We start from the raw sequence: 25,961 nt of genomic DNA, 5'->3' as shown, positions 1-25,961 counted from the left end.
TCGAACCCCTGCAGTCGGTCAGAACTGTGTAATGACATCAAATGACTCCATAATCCCTTTAAATGAGGTTAGGCTACTGATGATAAATCAGATTGTACAGGTGTGGTTCAGGAACAAAATACAGATATAAAAGTACATTAATTATAAATTTACTTTATCATTTTACAAGTATGATTAAAAAATTACCTTAACAGATATGAATTTTAAGGAACAATTTTCCTTATTTTCCAATTTTAAGTATCCTTTAATACAGGTACTAGGCAAATAAATAGAACAGCCTTTCTATGTATGCCCACAAGACGGCACCGTTAGCGCATTGATGAAAACTAACACATTTAATCTATAATAAACTGTTGCTCTTTAATTGAGAAATAACACTCAACCTGGGTATATTACACTTATAAATTGGGGGTATGACTTGCAGTAACTATAATGAACATTGAAGAAAGAAAAACAAGACTGCAGAATTAGATAATGCAGGGAATACACATTCATATGGCGCTGGATGCATCTGGATCGCGGCATGAAACAATCTGCAAATTAAAGAGCAAGAACTGACAAAATACACTTTGTATTCCTGCGAGCGATGACGAGCGATAACGAGCGATGAAGTGGATTTCTCACACAACAGCTCGCGTCCTCTGCATTCTGCTCAGCGAACCTGCTTTTGCTTCCTCCTTGGCACGTGATCTTTGTTGACGTTGCAGGATGTGATTGGTCAATTATCCAAAAAGCCTTTTGAACAGAATGTGTCAAGAAATGTATTTGTAGTGTTTGGTGAAAAAATACACTTTGTCCTACCCAACCTGTAACACTGTGTAACTGTTCCTTCAAGCAAGGGAGATTGAAAAAACTAACTACAATGTAGCCTACTCATACACACACACAAAAAAAAAAAAAAGATTTATTGACAAATAAACCAATATAACAATAATCAAAGAAAATACATTGTAGAACAAAAACTCATTCCCCCTCAAATTATATTAATAACCAGTCAACCCTCTATAAACCCCAATACAATCCCAACTTTGTCACACAGAGCAATTCAAAATAAAGCAAAAAGTAAATTACACAAATAACCCCAAAATCATATTACATAAAAGTATAACAGACTCAAATATCCTCCAAATCAAAAATCCACTGCTAACTTAAGTTTCATGCAAATAAATAGTTAAAGCATCAATATAGCATAGAGAGTGCAAACGTCGGCTGGCATGAGGCTGGGAAGTGAAACAAAGAAAAAGAAGATAAAAAAAAACAAACAAAAAAAACACGCTGCTAGCCAGTACGATTCACAACATCCATAAACTCATTGCGCTGGAGGCATACAGCACACACATGCAGGAATGGCTAACTGGGGAAAATCAAACAAAACAAACACAATATCTATTTAGCCTTCCTGCTCATCAGACCGTGTCCATGCACAAACCAACATGGAAGTGTTACCGGGCACCACAATGTTTGTGTCTGCATTTAAAACATCTAATTCAGTGAAAAAGGCTTTGTAAGTATAAAACCAAACAGTCAATATTCACTTGGCCTTCCTGCTCACCCAGACTGTGTCTGTGCACCAACACACCTGAAGTGCTACCAAACAAGCACACTTCCAAATTCCAGACAAAAGATTGGGCCTCCCTTCAGGTGCCTGCTTAAAAACTCTTTACCTACCCTATACCTCACTGGCTACAACTGCTTAAATGTAGAGTACAAGCAATGGAACGGATATGCAATAATATTATATGATGACCTGATTTGATGTGTTCAACTCTTTCTGTCTACAGGCAACATTAAACCATGGATCAGGTTTTTCAGAATAACAAGTGAATTGACTGTTTTCACAGTCGTTGTTTATTCAGGTGAGTAAATCCTAATGTTTCACATCAGAGGTCATGCTCATTATTCTGACATTAAAAGTGCTTTATGAAATATTACCTGTTTTGCTTTAACTTCATTAGACTTGGCCAGAATTCAGCCATTAAATCTCACCCCTCCCTCTCTTTTCTAAAATCCAGTCGTCCAAACCTGAATACTCAAAATGATTAAAAGACAGACAGTGTCTAGTATCCCAGGATTACTTTCTTTTTTTGCTGTTTACAAAGACACGTGTGATTTCTCAGAACATCTATTACAGTGAAATCGGTCAGATAGTAGAAACATTTAAATGTGGAATGTTTGAAATATTGTTCATTACAAAATAATAAAATTACAACTTTTTATAGTTTATACTTAACTCCATGTACTGTAGCCTTTTCTAAAATTTAATGATGTACATGAGGTGACCTTCACTTTTCACTTGGTACAGATTACGTCAGTATGGCCTCATTTAAATCAGTTTATTTGACAAACACTGTTCAGTTCACCACATCTTTAGATATGTTCTGTTCTTGCTCAGGACATAATTTATCTTGAGTGACATTTTAATTTTGATCTGTTCCTCTAGTTCTTTTTACATATGGCTGGAGAAAGAGAGCACATGATACAGACAGTGGAGGTCGTTTAGGTTCTGGACTGTGCTTTGGAGGTGTTGTGCTGTTGTGTCTCTCCCTGAGTTTAGGTAAGAGTTCCTGCATGATTTGATTTCTTACTTTGTTAAAGCGACAGGCTAAGTATATAAGCACATACTTATTAGGTTAATAAGTTTATTGCCAATGGTTTTGTTCATATATATTTTATTCTACAGTTACCAATAATGAAAATCAAATACATAAAAGCAAAGTTTTCCACTTTTTAGGCCTAACTGTGTGTTAATGTTTGTATTTTAGTTGACTTTAGGCTATCCAGTCAAGAGCGGCCAAGAGGGGCTTCCTCACGCAAGCAAAGTCTAGGTGAACACATTCTTATTGTTTTATCCCAAAATGAGTTATTAGAGTTGCAAAACACTATTAGCTCTAGAAAAAACTTTGCTCTAAATACAGTATTTTACATAGTTAAAAATATAGTTTAATATAGACTGTGTGTTACTGAGTGTTGATAAAAAACGAAACCGTAACGCAAGAAAAAAATAATCCAGAATTTAAAATCTGTATGATTCTTGACCCTCTACTACTCAAACAACATACATGAGCTCAGTTTCAAATTATTGACATAAATGTAGGCAAACATTGCTATCGTGATAATTTCCAAGCAGTAAGTTTCATTTAACTGTGTAATGTTAAATTGTCATTAATCTCTCCACATTGTTTTAATCAAAAAGGTTTTTGAACAGTATGCATTAAAAGCCAGGAGGCCTTTCTGTGTGGAGTTTGCATGTTATCCCAGATCCTCCGGTTTCCCCAACAATCCAAAGACATGCAGGATAAGTGAACTGGAGACTAATCTGTCTGTAGGTCGTAGGTGTGAAGGAGTGTGTGTGTTTGTGTTCGCTCTGTTATGGACTGGCCATCAATTCATCCTCCCTATGGCACGAGATGCTGATGGCTCCAGTATTACTGCGACGCTGCAAAGGACCAGAATTATACTGGACAAACAGTTGTCCGTCACATCATATACTGTCATTTAGTGATACGAGCTGTGTGTCATCTCAGGGTTTTTCCACTGGTGCGGCTCCTGACAGTGTTTGACCGAAACATTCAGTTATAAAAGCATTCAAAGCTGCTGTATGTTAAGATTTGACAGATGAACTGTGATGAGACTTTCATGTGTCATGAGTAGGGCTGGGCGATATATCGCATCACATTGTTATGCGCATCTCGTCAGTAAAGCCGGTTCCTTGATTAGTAGTAAATCGCCATCACCTGCTTTCAGATGGAGCGACATTTACTACAAAGTTAGTAATAGTTAACTGAGAAGCTGAGCCATATCGCATTAATATCGCGGACGTATCGCCAGCGATATATTAATGCGATATGGCTCAGCTTGTCAGTTAACTACGGCTCTTTGTATACAGCAAAAACTCCAGTGTTAAATTAACACTCCTGGGAGTGTATGAGTCCACACTCAAGAGTGTTGAAGTTAATGAGATAATTAAGTGATTAACTGAGTGATGATTGAGCATTATTGAAGACACCAAATCTTAACAAGTAGAATCACTGAAGGAGAAAATCACAAATTGTAAGCCACCGTTATGGTGATCATTGTTTGCTTTAGTTGGGCTCTTGACCCTTATATTATTAACTTTAGATTTTGTTTGGCTGTTGTATCTGCGTTATAGCTGCCAGATGAACAAAGAAAAAAAAAAGTGATCTGATGATGTTGGTTATATTATGACAATCATCATTTGAACTTTGTTTTTAATTTATGTTGTTGATTACAGCATAATTGTGATTCTGCATACAAATCCAGAATTTTAGATAGGCTATAATATAAAGGATTTCTTAAAAGTTGTTTTTTAAAAAAAAAGACTTTCTTTTAGGCAAGATTCAGTCTATGCATCTCAACAATGGTGACGAGCAGAATATTCAATTGACCCTTCGCTAAGCCACGCCCGAAAACCGCCACAGGCCAATCGTGGCTTAGCAACCGTAACTAGGCGCGGGAGGTCTGGCAAGCTTTCGAGCGAGAGAAACATGCCGAAGCGTTGTGCGTATGGATTGTGCAAATCAGATACCCGGTATCCTAAAAGTTTGGACGGGGTGGTGGATTTTGTTCCCTTCCCGAAACCTAAAACCCAAGGGGAGAAATGCCGGGCGTCATCTTCATTATAAATATAGCGCTTTTAACAATGTAGATTGTTCCAAAGCAGCTTTACATTGATAATAGGAAATTAAAAGTAAAGTGTTTTGGCTTTATAGCAGCTCTAGAATAAAGTTATTGTCCAGCTCGTGGATCAAGCAGTGTGATTAAAGGCAAGACGGACGCTCACTGACATAATTTAACGTTACTTAAAAATATATTTCAGCATTTTGTTAATCGACGGCCAAATTAGTAACGTTACCCCAATCCGATCGCGACTCTCCCCGTGTCTAGTAAAAGTAAAATGTAGTTAGTAAAAGGAGGGAACATCAGGGGGCTTTGCCGGAGATCTCCAAGGAAAAGGTTGGTATGCAAACTTAATCAGTTCATAACAGTAACGTTAGTCACTTATGTGACCCACGACGTGTGAGCGGTAGCCTGGCGCACTAAAAATATAAGCGGGAGAATGTTATCATTGCAAAGTGGTCAGGCTAATGTCTTGTGTTTATTTCACAATACTTATGGATAAGCTGTTTGATTTATAAATATTAGAATATTTTCAAATTTCACTTACGCTGCTGTGCATGCACAAAGCTGTTCCTCAATTTGTGTGTTTCCCATTTGAATGATCAGCGTATGAGGCGGCTACTGCTTGCGCTTGGACCTAACGTTATAGGCTTTAGCTTAAATTTTGATGAAATTATTCTCTAATCGTTTGCATATTATGCCGTGGATATAGCCCTCGAATGCATACTGCAGTCTTGCTTTCTCATATTTTCACCTGTTCGCCAAAAATGACTAATTATCTCCTTAGGAATGTCTGAAACCGGTGCATACATACTGTAATAGACGTGCCAGGCGCAAAAGCTTGACAGGCGTAGCAACTAGGGCTGGGCGATTTAAATCGCGATATTGTTATGCGCATCTCGTCAGTAAAGCCGGTTCCTTGATTAGTAGTAAATCGCCATCACCTGCTTTCAGATGGAGCGGCATTTAGGGCTGAGGAGATAATTAAGTGATTAATTTAGTGATGATTGAGCATTATTGAAGACACCTGATGTTAACAAGCAGAATCACTGAAGAAGAAAATCACAAATTGTAAGTTACCATTAAGGTGATGGGTGTTTGCTTTAGTTGGGCTCTTGACCATTACATGTTTACTCTAATACTTACTGTTGTTTGTTTGCTGTTATTGATTTATAACAGTTAAATGAACAAAGTAAAATGTTATGTTATAGTGTTGGTTATGTTTTGACATAATCATGCTGTGATCTGAAAAAGGAAACTTATTGAGATAGTTTGGTTTAACTTGTTAGCAGCAATTTAGTGATTCTTCAGCCTATGATTATCAGTATTTTACTTATAATTCAAATTATTTAATAAACATTGTTCTGATTAAAAGACATTCAAAAAAATTCATTTAAAACACAGACATCAATAATCAGCCTGTGAATCTCAACAATGGTGACAATAATAAAGCATGTTGCAGTGGCTGCCACCAATCACAACTCATTAATGGCTCCCATCATGCATTGCGGTATGAATAAATTATGATCTGAATTGTCTATGTAATTTACTTTTCCTAATTGAATATTCTAATCGTCACCATTGTTGAGATGCATAGACTGAATCTTGACATCTGTGTGTGCCTAAAAGAATGATTTTTTTTTTTTTTTAAACAACTTTTAAGAAATCCTTTATAGCCTATTATATCAAAAATTCTGGGCATTTATGCAGATTCATTAACCAACAACATAAATCGAAGTCAGAAAGAAGGATTTTAATGAGTTCAGTGATCAAATTCAAATGATGATTGTCATAATATAACCAACACCATCAGATCACTTTTTTCTTTGTTCAACTGGTGATTATAATTCAGGAACAACAGACAAACAAAATCTAAAGTTAATAATATAAGGGTCAAGAGCCCAACTAAAGCAACCATTGATCGCCATAACGGTAACTTACAATTTGAGATTTTCTCCTTCAGTGATTCTGCTTGTTATCATCAGGTGTCTTCAATAATGTTCAATCATCACTAAATTAATCACTCAATTATATCATTACCTTAAACACTCTTGAGTGTGGACTCATATACACTCCCAGGAGTGTTAATTTAACTCTGGAGTTTTTGCTGTGTACAAAGAGCCGTAGTTACCTGACAAGCTGAGCCATATCGCATTAATTATAGCTGGCGATACGTCCGCGATATTAATGCGATATGGCTCAGCTTGTCAGTTAACTACGGCTCTTTTTAGTAAATGCCGCTCCATCTGAAAGCAGGTGATGGTGATTTACTACTAATCAAGGAACCGGCTTTACTGACGAGATGCGCATAACAATCTCACGATATATATCGCCCAGCCCTAGTAGCAACAGTAACTAAGGAGGGCGGGGCTTAGCGAAGGGTCAATTAGGAAAAGTAAATTACATAGACAATTCAGATCATAATTTATTCATACCCGCAATGCATGATGGGAGCCATTAATGAGTTGTGATTGGTGGCAGCCACTGCAACATGCTTTATTATTGTCACCATTGTTGAGATTCACAGGCTGATTATTGATGTCTGTGTTTCTAAATAACTTTCTTTGAAAGTGCTTTGATTAGAGTAATGTTTATTAAATATTTCGAATTATAAGAAAAATACTGATAATCAATCATATGCTGTAGAATCACAAATTAAGCTCCTGCTAACAAGTTAAACCAAACTCTCAATAAGTTTCATTTTTCAGACCACAGCATGATTATGTCAAAACTTAACCAACACTATCAGATCACACTTTTCTTTGTTCATTTGACTGTTATAAATCAATAACAGCAGACTAACAAAATAGGTAAAAAATGAAAGTCATATTGACGTCAAAGTGTCGATGTCAATTTGATGTAAAGATTTTGACCTAGAGTTGCTGATGTCATTTTGATGTTATTTTGATGCTTTGTTGGTATTTGATGTCAATTCAACATTTATTTGATGTCAAGATGTCATGATGTTGATTCCAGCAGACACAGGATATAGACTACAACGTCGGTTAGATGTTGGATTTTGGTTGAAAATGAAAGTCGGGTTGATGTCTAAATCCAATGTTTGTTTGACGTGAGGCTCCAATGTTGGGCAATCGTTGAATTTTGGTTGGAATAAACCAAACAAAAAGGTGAAATGCATGGCCGTACACTTATTACCAGCTTCACTTAAAACTAACCAGATTTACTTTATAAATTACTTTACTTTACCATGCTGGATGATAAGGGTGAGTTTTGATTGGTGGTACCCAGCATGCACTGCAGCATGAAGCATTTCATTGATTGTCACCATTGTTGAGAGTCATACACTGATTATTGATGGCTAAGTAATAATGTACAGTAGTGGTTCTTAAACTGCATGTTTTCTTTGTCTCTCTAATCAAACACACCTGATTCAATTCATCAGGACTGGGTTTCCCGAAACCTTCTTAGCGCTATGTCGTTCTTAATTACACCTTAAAGGGATAGTTCACTTTGAAATTAATTTTTGATATGTTTTAGCTTACCTCAAGGGCATCCAAGATGTAGGTGTCTTTGTTTCCGCAGTAGTTTCAATTTTGATATTTTTAGGTCAAACCGTTCTTGTCTGTCAGTCATATAATGCAGGTCTATGGTCACTGTCTCAAAACACAAGCACAGAGTCCAAATTAAAACAATTCCCCATCGTCCAAATGAAACAATTCCCCATCATAAGTACACATTGATGGCCTAAGACACGAAAAGAGCGGTTTGTGTGAGAAAACGAACAGTATTTATAGCGTTTTTACCTCTTATCCACAGCCACGTCCAAGTGATCTGATCTGATGTGTACGCAGACTGGTGCATAGATATATACACTAGATGTCGCCTTAAAGACATTCGTTCCAATGAACTGCTGTAGACAAGGCGACATCTAGTTAATATTGTTTCTCATGGGCTCGTACAGTAAGTCGGTTATTTTAGTGCTGTCCGAATCCATAATATCAGTGTTTTTTCTCACCCAACCTGCGTTAAAATCCCCGTCCAAAGTAGTACCTACTGTTTTTTGACAAACAGGTCGTACGTTAATTTAATTGCCGTCTGAATCCACATCTCCGAGTTTACAAAAAGAGATTCAAAATCCACTGTTTAAATCCTTTTTGATCAATGCCGAGCACCGTACATGACGTACACTTTTATTACTGAAATGCTGGAAAGTATTTACAAGAACAATATTTCAACACAGCTCCATCTCAGCGAACAAAAATGGGAAAGAGATGAAAGCACGTAAATATTTGAAATGGTTATTATGGCAGCAATTTATGATACAATTTTAAAATATGTAGGCAAGGCTATTATAGGCTATTATAGTTTGGGTTATTTTTTATAATATCCCATGAGTCCTAATAAATGCAATTTCAACTATTTATGAAGTGCTTCTTTTATAAAGAACACCGCTTTCTCACAAAAACAGCCCCTGCACAAGAGAATAATTGATTCTCGAGCCATCGATATCAACAAATTCAGCAGCATCGCCACGGACAGCACCGGGTAACGTCGCACGTAAGAAGGAATATCTTAAGCAGCTTCCTAAGGTATAGTTCGGGGAACACGCCTAGAAATGGTATACCTTCAGTTAAGTTATACCTTAAGAGTCTTCGTAGCGCGCTAAGAGACAAGTGTGTTTGATTCAGAAGACAAAGAAAACATGCAGTGTTGGGGGTCCTCCAGGACAGGTTTGGGAACTGCTGATGTAGAGGAGAAAGTTTAATGCACTAAATGTTTTTAATATTAAAACCACAAGTCCTATCAAGGCATTAGACGCTGAATATGATCAGAGATTCAGACAATTACATGATGATATGAAGTTTTTTTTTTATATTAAATAGTCAACGGTCAAGAGCACAACTAAAGCAAACGCTAACCACCATCATGGTGACTTTAAAATGCAAATTATGCATTTTGCATTTTTACAAATGGGCAATTCCACGCAAAACTGTCACATCCATAACGCCAACACAATGCCATGGTATTTAGTTGGCGTTATGGATGTGACAGTTTTGCGCGGAATTGCCCAAATGCAAAAACTTTGACGTCAATATGTCAATATGACTTTCTGTCAATATGACGTCAATATGACTTTCAGTTTTTACCTATTTCGTGACGTCATTTTGACATCAAGGTGCCCGCTGGGGAGCCAAACATTAAACTGGAATCTGAGGCTGGAATTTAAGGCTGGAATCCTATAATTCATTCATCCATTCATTCATTCATTCTTTCTTTCTTTCTTTCATTCATTCATGTTTACTTTTCTTTCTCTTTTTAGTTTTTGTTCTCTTTTTAGTTTTTTTGGAGGTGATTTTTTCCTTGTCTTTGTATCAATTGATCCAGTTGATCGCCTCATTTGGATTTCCCTCTCTAGGTAACACCTGCATACTGATTCCTTCATAATTCATTGCAATGATATGCAACGTTGTTTTAAATTCCACCTGTTTTTCTGTGTAAAAATCCAGTTGATTATAATTCAGCCAATTTCAGCTTGACATAGACTCAACAGGTTGTAGAAGAACATGCTGACATGAATGTGAAAACTGAATGAAGTCATTAAGAGCTCCATAAGAAAACCACTAGACCTTTATTTCAGTGATTTAACATTTATGTTTAAGATCTTCTGAGCAATCCTATGTATTTTAGCTATATTATTGACTTTTCTTTTTTAATGGGAAAATAATAGACGTATTCTTTTATTTTAGGAATTTTAATTTTGCTATTTGTTCCACCACCACTGTTGCTCTTCATGGTAGTTTTGCCTCGTCTCCAAGCAAAATTCAAATGTAAGTACATGATGAAATACATTTTTATAATTGTTTTATTTGTATAGATGTGGAAGAGTAAATCCCATAATTATATTACTGTATTTGTGATTTTGATACAGTAAAGCCTGGAACACACCAAGCCGACCATCGGCCGTCGGGCAGTTTCCGTGCGTCGGCCGACTAAATCTTGTCAGTGTGTTCTGCACCGTCGGCTGAAATTGGTCCTCATCGGCTTTGTAACGGCCGATTCAACATGTTGAATCGGCGTCGGGCCATTGGTGAAAGAGGGAACTCTGATTGGCTGTTCAGCTTATGCCTAGTTCACACTGCACAACTTTAAACGTCGGCAGATCGCTGTGCTGTTTAGACTTCATGACTTGCTCTGGAGTCTTGAAGTCATTGTGGTGTTCACACTATGTGACACTACGTAAATGATCTGCAACAGGTGGTTACACACTACACGAGCTGACAAAAACTCACCCAACGACTCTATCCGGTCCCAAAAACACATTTTGTCACGAAAACATGCGCAAAAAGTGGAATTGGAAATGGCGCATTGTCTATTTGAAAATGGACGGCGGGACAAAATTGGCGGTAAAAAAAATAATAAAAAACTAGATGTACCGCATCGCGGTACAAAATATGACCGCCGCTCAGGCCTGCATTGGCTTTCCACAAAAATAAATGACGTGGAGTAATTTGGCTGTATTGCGTGTTTATGTATATACCTAAAAAAAGTAATAGTATGTGCATGTCTGTGTGTGTGTGTGTGTGTGTGTGTGTGTGTATGTGTGTGTGTTTGTGTATGTGTGTGTCTGTGTGTGTGTGTGTGTGTGTCTGTGCGTGTATGTATGTGTGCGTACATGTGTGCGCGTGTGTGTTTGTGTGTGTGTGTCTGTGCATGTGGATTTGTATGTGTGTGTATGGGTGTGTGTCTGTGCGTGTGGATGTCAGTGTGTGTGCATGCTTGCGTTTGTTTGTATTCCTGCATGTGTGTGTGTGACAGTATCATCCTAAACCAGCAACCCTTCGCTCAACAGCACCATCTACAGGCCGATGAGTGTACAGTCACTAAATGTGCACATAAATGAATTTATTTTATACCCCCCCATGGATAAAATTCTACAAAACTTAGCAGAGGATACCCCCAGAGGATGTCAAGTTAATCATACACATGAAATATGGTGCAGTTCTGAACATCTCCACTGAAGATAGGGGCGATTAAAGCAGAATAATATTGCATTTTCATTTTTTATGGGAGGGGCGCAAATCACAAATGAGTGATTATGGGCTAGGTTGATGTGGGCCCTTAAGAGCAACATACCATAAAAATGTCTTCATCCTCGGTGCCACGGTTCAGGTAGTTATTTAGGAAAAACTGCATTTTTTGGGGTTTGGGGGGGCCCAGCGCGGGGGGGAGTGGCCCCCGGGGACCAAATGAAATTTTTCCGTAGAAGTCTAGTGGGGCTACATGCCCACCAAATTTCATGTTCCCCGGTGTTTCGGTGTCCCTGGTATCGTTGACGAAAAATTTACGGGCGCCCCAGCGCAGGGGGGGGAAGTGGCCCCCAGGGACCAAACGAAATTTTTCCGTAAAAGTCTAGTAGACCAACATACCATAAAAATTTCTTCATCCTCTGTGCCACGGTTCAGGTAGTTATTTAGGAAAAACTGCATTTTTTTGGGTTTGGGGGGGCCCAGCGCGGGGGGGGGGGAGTGGCCCCCGGGGACCAAACGAAATTTTTCCGTAGAAGTGTAGTGGGGCTACATGCCCACCAAATTTCATGTTCCCCGGTGCTTCGGTGTCCCTGGTATCGTTGACGAAAAATTTACGGGGGCCCCAGCGCGGGGGGGGAAGTGGCCCCCGGGGACCAAACGAATTTTTTTCCGTAAAAGTCTAGTAGACCAACATACCATAAAAATGTCTTCATCCTCGGTGCCACGGTTCAGGTAGTTATTTAGGAAAAACTGCATTTTTTTGGTTTTGGGGGGGCCCAGCGCGGGGGGGGGGAGTGGCCCCCGGGGACCAAACGAAATTTTTCCGTAGAAGTCTAGTGGGGCTACATGCCCACCAAATTTCATGTTTCCCGGTGCTTCGGTGTCCCTGGTATCGTTGACGAAAAATTTACGGGGGCCCCAGCGCGGGGGGGGGGAGTGGCCCCCGGGGACCAAACGAAATTTTTCTGTAAAAGTCTAGTAGACCAACATACCATAAAAATGTCTTCATCCTCGGTGCCACGGTTCAGGTAGTTATTTAGGAAAAACTGCATTTTTTGGGGTTAAGGGGGCCCCAGCGCGGGGGGGGAAGTGGCCTCCGGGGACCAAACGAAATTTTTCCGTAAAAGTCTAGTAGACCAACATACCATAAAAATTTCTTCATCCTCGGTGCCACGGTTCAGGTAGTTATTTAGGAAAAACTGCATTTTTTGGGGTTTGGGGGGGCCCAGCGCGGGGGGGGAGTGGCCCCCGGGGACCAAACGAAATTTTTCCGTAGAAGTCTAGTGGGGCTACATGCCCACCAAATTTCATGTTCCCCGGTGCTTCGGTGTCCCTGGTATCGTTGACGAAAAATTTACGGGGGCCCCAGCGCGGGGGGGGGAGTGGCCCCCGGGGACCAAACGAAATTTTTCCGTAAAAGTCTAGTAGACCAACATACCACAAAAATTTCTTCATCCTCGGTGCCACGGTTTAGGTAGTTATTTAGGAAAAACTGCATTTTTTGGGGTTTGGGGGGGCCCAGCGCGGGGGGGAGTGGCCCCCGGGGACCAAATGAAATTTTTCCTTAGAAGTCTAGTGGGGCTACATGCCCACCAAATTTCATGTTCCCCGGTGTTTCGGTGTCCCTGGTATCGTTGACGAAAAAATTACGGGGGCCCCAGCGCGGGGGGGGAAGTGGCCCCCGCGGACCAAACGAAATTTTTCCGTAAAAGTCTAGTAGACCAACATACCATAAAAATTTCTTCATCCTCGGTGCCACGGTTCAGGTAGTTATTTAGGAAAAACTGCATTTTTTTGGGTTTGGGGGGGCCCAGCGCGGGGGGGGAGTGGCCCCCGGGGACCAAACGAAATTTTTCCTTAGAAGTCTAGTGGGGCTACATGCCCACCAAATTTCATGTTCCCCGGTGTTTCGGTGTCCCTGGTATCGTTGACGAAAAATTAAGGGGGCCCCAGCGCGGGGGGGGAAGTGGCCCCCGGGGACCAAACGGAATTTTTCCGTAAAAGTCTCGTAGACCAACATACCATAAAAATTTCTTCATCCTCGGTGCCACGGTTCAGGTAGTTATTTACGAAAAACTGCATTTTTTGGGGTTTGGGGGGGCCCAGCGCAGGGGGGGAGTGGCCCCCGGGGACCAAACGAAATTTTTCCTTAGAAGTCTAGTGGGGCTACATGCCCACCAAATTTCATGTTCCCCGGTGTTTCGGTGTCCCTGGCATCGTTGACGAAAAATTAAGGGGGCCCCAGCGCGGGGGGGGAAGTGGCCCCCGGGGACCAAACGGAATTTTTCCGTAAAAGTCTCGTAGACCAACATACCATAAAAATTTCTTCATCCTCGGTGCCACGGTTCAGGTAGTTATTTACGAAAAACTGCATTTTTTGGGGTTTGGGGGGGCCCAGCGCAGGGGGGGAGTGGCCCCCGGGGACCAAACGAAATTTTTCCTTAGAAGTCTAGTGGGGCTACATGCCCACCAAATTTCATGTTCCCCGGTGTTTCGGTGTCCCTGGTATCGTTGACGAAAAATTTAAGGGGGCCCCAGCGCGGGGGGGGAAGTGGCCCCCGGGGACCAAACGAAATTTTTCCGTAAAAGTCTAGTAGACCAACATACCATAAAAATGTCTTCATCCTCGGTGCCACGGTTCAGGTAGTTATTTAGGAAAAACTGCATTTTTTGGGGTTTGGGGGGGCCCAGCGCGGGGGGGGAGTGGCCCCCGGGGACCAAACGAAATTTTTCCTTAGAAGTCTAGTGGGGCTACATGCCCACCAAATTTCATGTTCCCCGGTGTTTCGGTGTCCCTGGTATCGTTGACGAAAAATTCAGTAAGGTGACGAAAAAAAAAAAAAAAAAAACTTTGACAATCCCTATATGACCGCTTTCGCTAGCATAATAAATAAAATAATATATATTGTTTGCACAATGATCTTTTTAGAACCCCCCCCCCCCCCAAAAAAAAAGAATATGGGGTGAAAGGATGGATTAGCACACGCGGGCAGCAGGGATTGTCTGTCAGAGAGAGTTGGAGGTGAGTAAAAAGAAAAAGCAGCCTGTGTTGTGGTTTGGCAACGATGGTTACAAATACAAAAGGATTTTGTAATGTCATAACAAGCTGATCATTGGCTGTTGCTCGTCGCGACACGTGACACCACAGGCTATCGAGTCGGCCGACAGCTCCAGATATTTGGCATGCTAGATTTGTCTGGCGTCGGCGATGTGTCAGCGAGCATTTTTGATGCGTCGTTAAGTATTTCACACTTAAAGATTGGCGAGCGCGGATCACCCGCAGATTTGCGCGCGATTACAGCCCGACCGGTCGGTGAGCTCGTTAACTTGCAAATCGGGCTTAAATCGGGCTTAAAATCCTGTAGTGTGAACTAGCCATTAGTGAACGATCGAGTCAGTGCACGAGAATAATAGCAAAACAGCAAGCAAAGTCAAACCGGTACAGATAGAAGGCTGTGTGTTACGTCATCTTACCTGAGTGTCCCTTGGCGAATATTTCAATATTAACATGAGCGGAGTGGAATAAAGAAAGTGTTTAGCAGAATTGATATTCAAAACTAGGGCTGGGCGATATATATCGTGAGATTGTTATGCGCATCTCGTCAGTAAAGCCGGTTCCTTGATTAGTAGTAAATCACCATCACCTGCTTTCAGATGGAGCGGCATTTACTACAAAGAGCCGTAGTTCACTGACAAGCTGAGCCATATCGCATTAATATCGCGGACGTATCGCCAGCGATAATTAATGCGATATGGCTCAGCTTGTCAGGTAACTACGGCTCTTTGTACACAGCAAAAACTCCAGAGTTAAATTAACACTCCTGGGAGTGTATATGAGTCCACACTCAAGAGTGTTTAAGGTAATGATATAATTAAGTGATTAATTTAGTGATGATTGAACATTATTGAAGACACCTGATGTTAACAAGCAGAATCACTGAAGGAGAAAATCTCAAATTGTAAGTTACCGTTATGGCGATCAATGGTTGCTTTAGTTGGGCTCTTGACCCTTATATTATTAACTTAAAATTTTGTTTGTCTGTTGTTCCTGAATTATAATCACCAGTTGAACAAAGAAAAAAGTGATCTGATGGTGTTGGTTATATTATGACAATCATCATTTGAATTTGATCACTGAACTCATTAAAATCCTTCTTTCTGACTTCGATTTATGTTGTTGGTTAATGAATCTGCATAAATGCCCAGAATTTTTGATATAATAGGCTATAAAGGATTTCTTAAAAGTTGTTTAAAAAAAAAAAATCATTCTTTTAGGCACACACAGAATTCAAGATTCAGTCTATGCATCTCAACAATGGTGACGATTAGAATATTCAATTAGGAAAAGTAAATTACATAGACAATTCAGATCATAATTTATTCATACCGCAATGCATGATGGGAGCCATTAATGAGTTGTGATTGGTGGCAGCCACTGCAACATGCTTTATTATTGTCACCATTGTTGAGATTCACAGGCTGATTATTGATGTCTGTGTTTTAAATGAATTTTTTTGAATGTTTTTTGATCAGAACAATGTTTATTAAATATTTTGAATTATAAGTAAAATACTGATAATCATAGGCTGAAGAATCACTAAACTGCTGCTAACAAGTTAAACCAAACTATCTCAATAAGTTTCCTTTTTCAGATCACAGCATGATTATGTCAAAACATAACCAACACTATATCATAACATTTTACTTTGTTCATTTAACTGTTATAAATCAATAACAGCAAACAAACAACAGTAAGTATTAGAGTAAACATGTAATGGTCAAGAGCCCAACTAAAGCAAACACCCATCACCTTAATGGTAACTTACAATTTGTGATTTTCTTCTTCAGTGATTCTGCTTGTTAACATCAGGTGTCTTCAATAATGCTCAATCATCACTAAATTAATCACTTAATTATCTCCTCAGCCCTAAATGCCGCTCCATCTGAAAGCAGGTGATGGCGATTTACTACTAATCAAGGAACCGGCTTTACTGACGAGATGCGCATAACAATATCGCGATTTAAATCGCCCAGCCCTATTCAAAACAGTAAGCAAGCACTGCTTTGTTACGGTTTGTGTATCTGCAGCCGCAGCGTCGGTTTCCCTTTTTGAATAACGAATATAGACGAATATATCTTCAGAAATAGACAATTGTCTCATTTACACGCAGGCGCAGAACGCGCATTCTAGCTAACAGTCGGCTGTAGTTCTCTCAGTGTGTTCAAGTTCAGCTTTTTACCTTTTCATCAGCGCTAGTTCGTCGGCGTCGGCTTGGTGTGTTCCAGGCTTAAGAATAGAAATGCAGCTGCTTATATAAAAATATATGATTAATTTATTTTCTAAACCATGATTTAAAGTTAACATTAAACAGGAGTTGCTATTGACACTACTGTATTGTGACATCTTTTTTGAGTAAAATTGAGGTTATCTAAAAAAAATCTTTTTTTGATTTTATCCATTGGTTGTTGATGTTGTGAAAAGTGAGCGGTGTGTAACTGAATGGAGGCATATCTGATGAGATGAGTGAGTGGCTTAACTGTATGATTGGCCTTGCATACATCATAGACGTCAAGTGAATCCTATCATGATGAGAAGATGAAGTTATTGTAACGCTTAGTTCCACAGAAGATGAAGACGATCATACAATAACATAAGATTTAATATAAACAGCCAACATACGAAACAACGTACAAACAATACCGGACAACTGAAGAGTGAACAAGGAGGAAATACATGGAGACGATGACAAAATAACGATCAGCTGTGATGATTAGTGTTAGTGTCCATGGTAACTGATGAGTGGCGGCAAATGAGAACAAGGAACACGTGACAAATGAAAACTAGCAGAACATAACGGTGACAGTTATGACATTTTTTTTTATTAAGATTACAAGGTTAAAAAAACATAAATAAACACACAGATGAATTGTTAATTCATACAGAACATAAATATAGTTTCAAATTTGATTTCTGATTATTCTCAGATTTGTATCAGATTTATTTGGCCTGTAAAAGTTTAAAAGTTTTCATTCACAGGTCTCCAACGAATATGGATAACATCATTGTGGATGATTATAACACCGCTCCTATATATCTTCCTTTTGATTTATATTCATCTAACCATATTGGAAAGGGAGAAAGGTATGCTACTTTGTTTTATTTTTTAGTAATTTTCAATTTTCATATAGAAAAATAAGCACTTTCTAATATTATTAAGTAGATTTGTTGTGGTAAGTCACACATTTGTCTGCTTTTATGCAAGGACAAATATTTTTTGTAAGGTTTACATTTATGATATACTAAAATAATTGTTTTGTAAGAGATGTGCTGATCAGAAGTGCTTTATTTAATCTACAGAGTATTTGGGATGGACCTGCGTCATTGTATTTATTGAAGTTCTGAAGATGATATTGGTGTATGAAAACAGCATGACAGGTATTACACATCACTGACATACTATAGATCACACAATACTCTTAGATCGACTACAAAATTATACTGGTGTTCAAGGACAAGCATTAAGCTGGTTCAGATCATACGTATCTGACCGCTACCATTTTGTCTATTTAAATGGAGAAAAATCGATCATAACTCCTGTAAACTATGGAGTGCCGCAGGGATCTGTGTTAGGCCCTCTGTTATTCTCAGTATATATGATGCCACTTGGAAATATTATAAGGAAACATGGAATTAGTTTCCATTGTTATGCTGATGACACTCAAATATATATTTCATCACGGCCGGATGAAAACGCTAAATTATCCAAATTGACAGAGTGTGTTAAAAGATTGGATGACGCGTAATTTTCTTTTATTAAATCCAGACAAGACAGAGGTACTAATCATCGGTTCAAAAAACCGCCCACAAAACCTCTCGCAATACAACTTTAACATCGTAGGATGTCCTGTTACTTTATCCTCTACAGTAAAAGACCTGGGTGTTATACTAGATTGCAACCTGTCTTTCGAAAATCATATTTCATATGTTACAAAAACTGCCTTTTTCCACCTTAGAAACATTGCTAAGCTACGTAACATGCTATCTGTTTCTGATGCAGAAAAGTTAGTTCATGCATTCATGACCTCGAGACTACCCAGTCAACACGTTGATCTCACAGTGATCTCTCCATATGACCACAATGTGAGTTCACAGTGAGCTAAAAGTGTAACCGCACTGTGCACTCACTGTGTGCTCATATTATGGACACAATGTGAGTCACCCCAGCTAGAAATGTAATTGGACATGGACTCCAACATCACTCAGATGTTTAATTAAGTGATTAATTTAGTGATGATTGAACATTATTGAAGACACCTGATGTTAACAAGCAGAATCACTGAAGGAGAAAATCACAAATTGTAAGTTACCATTAAGGTGATGGGTGTTTGCTTTAGTAGGGCTCTTGACCATTATATGTTTACTTTAATATTTACTGTTGTTTGTCTGCTGTTATTTCATTATAACAGTCAAATGAACAAAGTAAAACGTTATCTTATAGTGTTGGTTATGTTTTGACATAATCATGCTGTGATCTGAAAAAGGAAAGACAGTTTGGTTTAACTTGTTAGCAGCAGTTTACTGATTCTTCAGCCTATGATTATCAGTATTTTACTTATAATTCAAAATATGTAATAAACATTGTTCTGATCAAAAGACATTCAGATAAATTAATTTAAAACACAGACATCAATAATCAGCCTGTGAATCTCAACAATGGTGACAATAATAAAGCATGTTGCAGTGGCTGCCACCAATCACAACTCATTAATGGCTCCCATCATGCATTGCTGTATGAATAAATTATGATCTGAATTGTCAATTTACTTTTCCTAATTGAATATTCTGCTCCTCACCATTGTTGAGATGCATAGACTGAATCTTGACATCTGTGTGTGCCTAAAAGAATGATTTTTTTTTAACAACTTTTAAGAAATCCTTTATATTATATCAAAAATTCTGGGCATTAATGCAGATTCACTAACCAACAACATAAATCGAAGTCAGAAAGAAGGATTTTAATGAGTTCAGTGATCAAGATCATAACATAACCAGCACCATCAGTCACTTTTTTGTTCAACTGGTGATTATAATTCAGAAACAACAGACAAACAAAATCTAAAGTTAATAATATAAGGGTCAAGAGCCCAACTAAAGCAACCATTGATCGTCATAACGGTAACTTACAATTTGTGATTTTCACCTTCAGTGATTCTGCTTGCTATCATCAGGTGTCTTCAATAATGTTCAATCATCACTAAATTAATCACTTAATTATCTCATTAACTTCAACACTCTTGAGTGTGGACTCATACACTCCCAGGAGTGTTAATTTAACACTGGAGTTTTTGCTGTGTACAAAGAGCCGTAGTTAACTGACAAGCTGAGCCATATCGCATTAAATATCGCTGGCGATACGTCCGCGATATTAATGCGATATGGCTCAGCTTGTCAGTTAACTACGGCTCTTTGTAGTAAATGCCTCTCCATCTGAAAGCAGGTGATGGTGATTTACTACTAATCAAGGAACCGGCTTTACTGACGAGATGCGCATAACAATATCGCGATTTAAATCGCCCAGCCGTAGTCAAGACCAAAGAGCCCAACTACAGCAAACACTGACCTCTACAATGGTGACCAAACCAAACTCTTCAAACAAACTTCAACATGTAAACCTCTTAAACATAGTTTCTAAACATCGAAACTTCCCGCTATAACTGTCTAAGAATGTTAGGGGGGATAATGTTCTATCAATGTCATCACTAAACATGTTTGAAATGTTTATAGAGTGTTATCCTACCTTTTAGGAGAACATTCTGGTTACAAAAATAAAATTAGCTACAGAAAATATTACAAGAACATAACATAATGCTCTCAAAACATTCATAGAACAATAACATTTCTAGCTGGGATGAGCTCATATTGTGGTCATAGTTTGAGCACACAGTGAGAGTGCTGTGAGGTTACACTTTTAGAACACTGTGAACTCAGATTGCAGACGTTGTGACCACATGGTGACATCACTGTGAGATCATAGTGTTGACTGGGTAGACTACTGTAATGCTTTACTAGCTGGTTGTCCTGCATCCTCAATAAACAAGCTACAGTTAGTCCAAAATGCCGCCGCTAGAGTTCTTACTAGATCAAGAAAATATGATCATATAACACCGATTTTATCATCTCTACACTGGTTACCTATAAAGTTCTGTATTAATTACAAGGTATTGCTACTGACTTATAAAGCCCTAAACGGCTTAGCTCCAGTCTATTTAACGGATCTTCTATCGCCCTATAATCCATCGCGCTCTTTAAGATCACTAAATTCAAGGCTTTTGGTCATACCTAGGATATCCAGATCAACCAAAGGAGGGAGAGCATTTTCACATTTAGCTCCAAAACTCTGGAATAGCCTTCCTGATAGTGTTCGTTGCTCAGACTCGCTCTCCCAGTTTAAAACTAGATTAAAGTCGCATCTCTTCAGCCAGGCACTCATATAATAATTTATTTTTTACAAATTACAATCCGGCCTCTAGTTAATAAACGCCAGAGGAGAACTGGCCCCCGACTGAGCCTGGGTTCTCCCAAGGTTTTTTTTTCTCCATTGGGTCACCGGATGGAGTTTTAGGACACCATTAGGTCACTTGATGGAGTTTTTCGGTTCCTTGCCACTGTTGCCTTTGGCTTGCTCAGTTGGGGATATTCTGGGGATATTTAATTTGATTTTATCAATCAATAAATTCCACTAGAAACTAGGGCTGGGCGATTTAAATCGCGATATTGTTATGCGCATCTCGTCAGTAAAGCCGGTTCCTTGATTAGTAGTAAATCACCATCACCTGCTTTCAGATGGAGCGGCATTTAGGGCTGAGGAGATAATTAAGTGATTAATTTAGTGATGATTGAGCATTATTGAAGACACCTGATGTTAACAAGCAGAATCACTGAAGAAGAAAATCACAAATTGTAAGTTACCATTAAGGTGATGGGTGTTTGCTTTAGTTGGGCTCTAGACCATTATATGTTTACTTTAATATTTACTGTTGTTTGTCTGCTGTTATTGATTTATAGCAGTTAAATGAACAAAGTAAAATGTTATCTTATAGTGTTGGTTATGTTTTGACATAATCATGCTGTGATCTAAAAAATGAAACATATTAAGATAGTTTGGTTTAACTTGTTAGCAGCAGTTTTGTGATTCTTCAGCCTATGATTATCAGTAGCCTACTTATAATTCAAAATATTTAATAAACATTGTTCTGATCAAAATAACGTTCAGACATATTCATTTAAAACACAGACATCAATAATCAGCCTGTGAATCTCAACAATGGTGACAATAATAAAGCATGTTGCAGTGGCTGCCACCAATCACAACTCATTAATGGCTCCCATCATGCATTGCGGTATGAATAAATTATGATCTGAATTGTCTATGTAATTTACTTTTCCTCATTGACTATTCTGCTCCTCACCATTGTTGAGATGCATAGACTGAATCTTGACATCTGTGTGTGCCTAAAAGAATGATTTTTTTTTAAAACAACTTTCAAGAAATCCTTTATATTGTATCAAAAATTCTGGCCATTTATGCAGATTCACTAACCAACAACATAGATCGAAGTCAGAAAGAAGGATTTTAATGAGTTCAGTGATCAAGTTCAAATGATGATTGTCAAAATTTAACCAACACCATCAAATCACTTTTGATTCTTTATTCAACTGGCAGTTTTAACTCAGATACAACCACCAAACAAAATCTAAAGTATACATAAAAGGGTCAGAGCCCAACTAAAGCAACTACCCATCACAATAATGGTAACTTACAATTTGCGATTTTCTCCTTCAGCGATTCTACTTGTTAACATCAGGTGTCATCAATAATGCTCAATCATCACTAAATTAATCGCTTAGTTATCTCATTAACTTAAACACTCTTGAGTGTGGACTCATACACTCCCAGGAGTGTTAATTTAACACTGGAGGTTTTGCTGTGTACAAAGAGCCGTAGTTAACTGACAAGCTGAGCCATATCGCATTAAATATCGCTGGCGATACGTCCGCGATATTGATGCGATATGGCTCAGCTTGTCAGTTAATTACGGCTCTTTGTAGTAAATGCCGCTCCATCTGAAAGCAGGTGATGGCGATTTACTACTAATCAAGGAACCGGCTTTACTGATGAGATGCGCATAACAATATCGCGATTTAAATCGCCCAGCCCTACTAGAAACAAACCTTGTTGTATTATTTTAATTTAATACTGTGAAGCTGCTTTGATACCCAATCTGTATTGTGAAAAGCGCTATACAAATATACTTGACTTGACTTGACTTGACTTGACATACAGTGTCCTTTATTACCCCACACTGTAATTATAAAACATAAAAATATGGCGCTAAGAAGTACACTGTAAAACCCAACAAGTTAAGCTAACTCATTTCATTTGAGGAAACCGATTGCCTTAATTCAATTAAGTTTATTAACTCAAACAATTTAAGCATAAAAAAATATTTGATTTGTGTCCAAGTGACTCAATAACTTATTGTTAAGATAACTTGGGTAAATAAAGCTATAGTACTAAGTCCATTCAATTAATATAACTCAAATCTATGAAGTACACTGTAAACCCGATTAAGTTGGCAGAACAATCAATTGCTTCAAATTTTTTAAGTTCTTAAACTCAAAGTACATTAAATAATACAATTAATTTATAACTTTCATTTAATCTCAATGTGAACACTTATATTAGTATAAGCTTAGCTTTTAAAAGTTAATCTGCTAACACACTAATTTGCTAATGTATTAGCAATAGTATGTTACACAGAAGCAGTGGTTGTATGAGCGCAACAATATAAAGTGATGATTTGCTCTCAAATCAAGCTGCATGCACCACTTGTCACTATGATGGTAACTATCCTACGCTGTAAAAAAAAATTCGTAAAAAAAGGGTCAAATGACTGGCAGCTACGGCTGCCAAACAAAAACCATAAAATTAAAGTAAAATATGCTAATTTAAATATAGTGTAAAAAAATGTAAAATAAATTTGATGTCACCATGATTGAGATCAGTGTCTGCTTTAGTTGGGCTCATGACCCTTGAAATTTTACTTTAGTGTACTCTGGCTGTTTTAACTGTGTATTTGATACACATTTCTTATAGCAATAAATGCCAGAAAAACCATCAGATGATCTTGATCAGTTAATGATGATGATGATGATGATGTTATAATCATCATATGATGATCTGGTTCACTGCTTTGTCAGTCAAGAATGAATATATATAAGTTAAATTATGTAAATGGATTTTAGTTTTAATTTAATTTAATGTAATTTATCACATGACCCTTGAAATATTATGGCCTCAGTATTATAATGATCTGAAATTTTAATAAATATATAATATACAGAAAAAGTTTTGAGCTGGTTGTAGTATAGAGACATAAAGAATTAATAAAAGGAATCTCAACAATGGTGACAACCAACAAAGCCTTTTTGTGACTTTATAGTAGTTCAGAGTTGATCAGATTTTTTTTTCATTGTCACCATTGTTGCGATTCATACGCTGATTCTTGATGTCTGAGTGAGTCTATATGATCCTGTCAAAACATTTTCTGTATAATAACTTCATAAAATCTGAGTATCACAGCACTGCAGGATCTTCTATAGCAGTTTTATGATGCAAAATTAACAACTAATATTTAACAGCTTAATCAGATAATACACTTCAGATGGTATCAATGAAGCAGGACACTACATGATGACTATTATCACTAAAAAATGACCAACATCATCTGATCTGAGTTTCTCTTGGATTCCTACTATAACTAATATGCATCAAAGACACACAGTTAAAACAACCAGAGAGAAACTTAAATTAAACACTAAAAGGTCAAGAGCCCAATTAAAACAAACACTGATCTCCATCATGGTGACATCAAACTTTATTCTTTTCAATAAAGCTTCAACTTCTAAACCTCTGTTAATTCTCAATAAGAATGTTAGTATGAAAGAAATAAAGTCTGGATTGTAATAAGTGAAGATGCTGAGATCCTGAGAGATCTGGTAGTGTTTAATGTTCTGTATGGTGTGTTTCGTGGGTCACCATTGTGTTGAAGAGTAGAGCCTGAGCTTCAGTTCAGGATGAGCAGAGAAACACTAGTGATATGCTGCATGTTGCTTTATTTAACAGACAGTAACTGTGTAGTTGCTGATGCAGTGATATATAGTCACAGCAAATCATGAGTGTAGTTAACTGCATGCTTTCCAGTAAAAAAATTCAGAAAGTAAATGTGAAATAACTGTGTTTCTGTTAAAAAAGATTAATGAAGATTTCTGTAAAAGTATTTTGCACTTATTTAAATTAGGATATTTTACGTTTTTTGTATGGCAGCCATTGCTGACAGTCATTGACCCTTTTTTTAAGATTTTATTTTTTACAGTGTAAAGCCAACATTAACAGAAATTCTTCTAAATTAGCACGACAAAACATTAATCACTACTAAATCTCACATTTAACATTAATCTTACACACACACACACACACACACACACACACACAAAACATTATATTACACTTAATTTTAGCATTTACTCTCCCTTTCGAGTGCCATCGGCAAAGCATGCTGGGAAATAGACATCCCAGCCGTTTCAGTTAAACTTAAGCTTGTCTAAATTAAAATAAATAATTTCATAAAACTCAAAACAATGAAACAGTTCAGTTTACTTAAAATATATCAGTTCTGTGAACTTGAAAGAAAAAGAAAGTGCTACTCAAACAAGTTAATTGGACTGAACTAATTAGTTGAATTTAAGTTTGTCCTACTCAAACCAATTAATGATTTTGAGTGTTAGGTTTTACAGTGTAGAAATTACCTTTCCATGATGTTTATGTCTTATATATGCAAATTAATGCAATAAAAATGTATATGTAAAATGTATAAATCATTATTCATATTATTATAAGAAAAATGAATAAGTTATATAAAGCAGATATACCCTTTAGACTATGCGCTTGGTAAACTGCACATTGTTTTTAATTTCTTAATGATCACTTCATTGGTCATGATGTGTGAGACTGAACTATGATGTCTGAAACTATTCAGATTCCTTCTTTTTTTCACATTTTGTTGTTGCAGCCTTATGCTAAATTGCTTTATTTTTCCCCACAATCTACACTCCATTTACCATAATGAAAAAGCAAGAACATATTTGTGATTTAATTTTGAAAATGTATTAATAAAAAAACAACATAAATATCACATTGACACACGGGATCAGATTTACTAACAGCTTACGCCACAAACCTAGTTAGCGCTTGACATGCTGTGTTAGTTACT

General features: G+C 37.8%; 2 protein-coding genes across 2 annotated transcripts in view; one reads left to right on the top strand and one right to left on the bottom strand.

Moving 5' to 3' along the window:
* LOC311304498 (gap junction alpha-1 protein-like) overlaps positions 1 to 25,961 on the bottom strand; it is a gene marked incomplete at both ends in the record, with an annotated part of 434,020 nt that overhangs the window by 31,204 nt on the left and 376,855 nt on the right. The window lies entirely within an intron of this gene.
* Positions 1 to 25,961, top strand: part of LOC311277752 (uncharacterized protein) — a gene marked incomplete at its 5' end in the record, with an annotated part of 34,566 nt that overhangs the window by 2,541 nt on the left and 6,064 nt on the right. Inside the window, 7 exons of the mRNA XM_084388174.1 lie at positions 1,782 to 1,856; positions 2,441 to 2,554; positions 2,763 to 2,825; positions 9,920 to 10,015; positions 10,347 to 10,427; positions 17,665 to 17,769; positions 17,986 to 18,063. Coding sequence (XP_084244300.1) covers positions 1,782 to 1,856; positions 2,441 to 2,554; positions 2,763 to 2,825; positions 9,920 to 10,015; positions 10,347 to 10,427; positions 17,665 to 17,769; positions 17,986 to 18,063 — 612 coding nt within the window. The remainder of the gene's footprint in view (positions 1 to 1,781; positions 1,857 to 2,440; positions 2,555 to 2,762; positions 2,826 to 9,919; positions 10,016 to 10,346; positions 10,428 to 17,664; positions 17,770 to 17,985; positions 18,064 to 25,961) is intronic.

The sequence above is a fragment of the Rutilus rutilus genome (genome assembly GCF_951802725.1).
Source record: "Rutilus rutilus genome assembly, chromosome: 1".
In the NCBI taxonomy this organism is placed as follows: domain Eukaryota; kingdom Metazoa; phylum Chordata; class Actinopteri; order Cypriniformes; family Leuciscidae; genus Rutilus; species Rutilus rutilus.
Note: the sequence above shows the minus strand (reverse complement) of the source record. Positions and strands in the feature narration are given on the sequence as shown.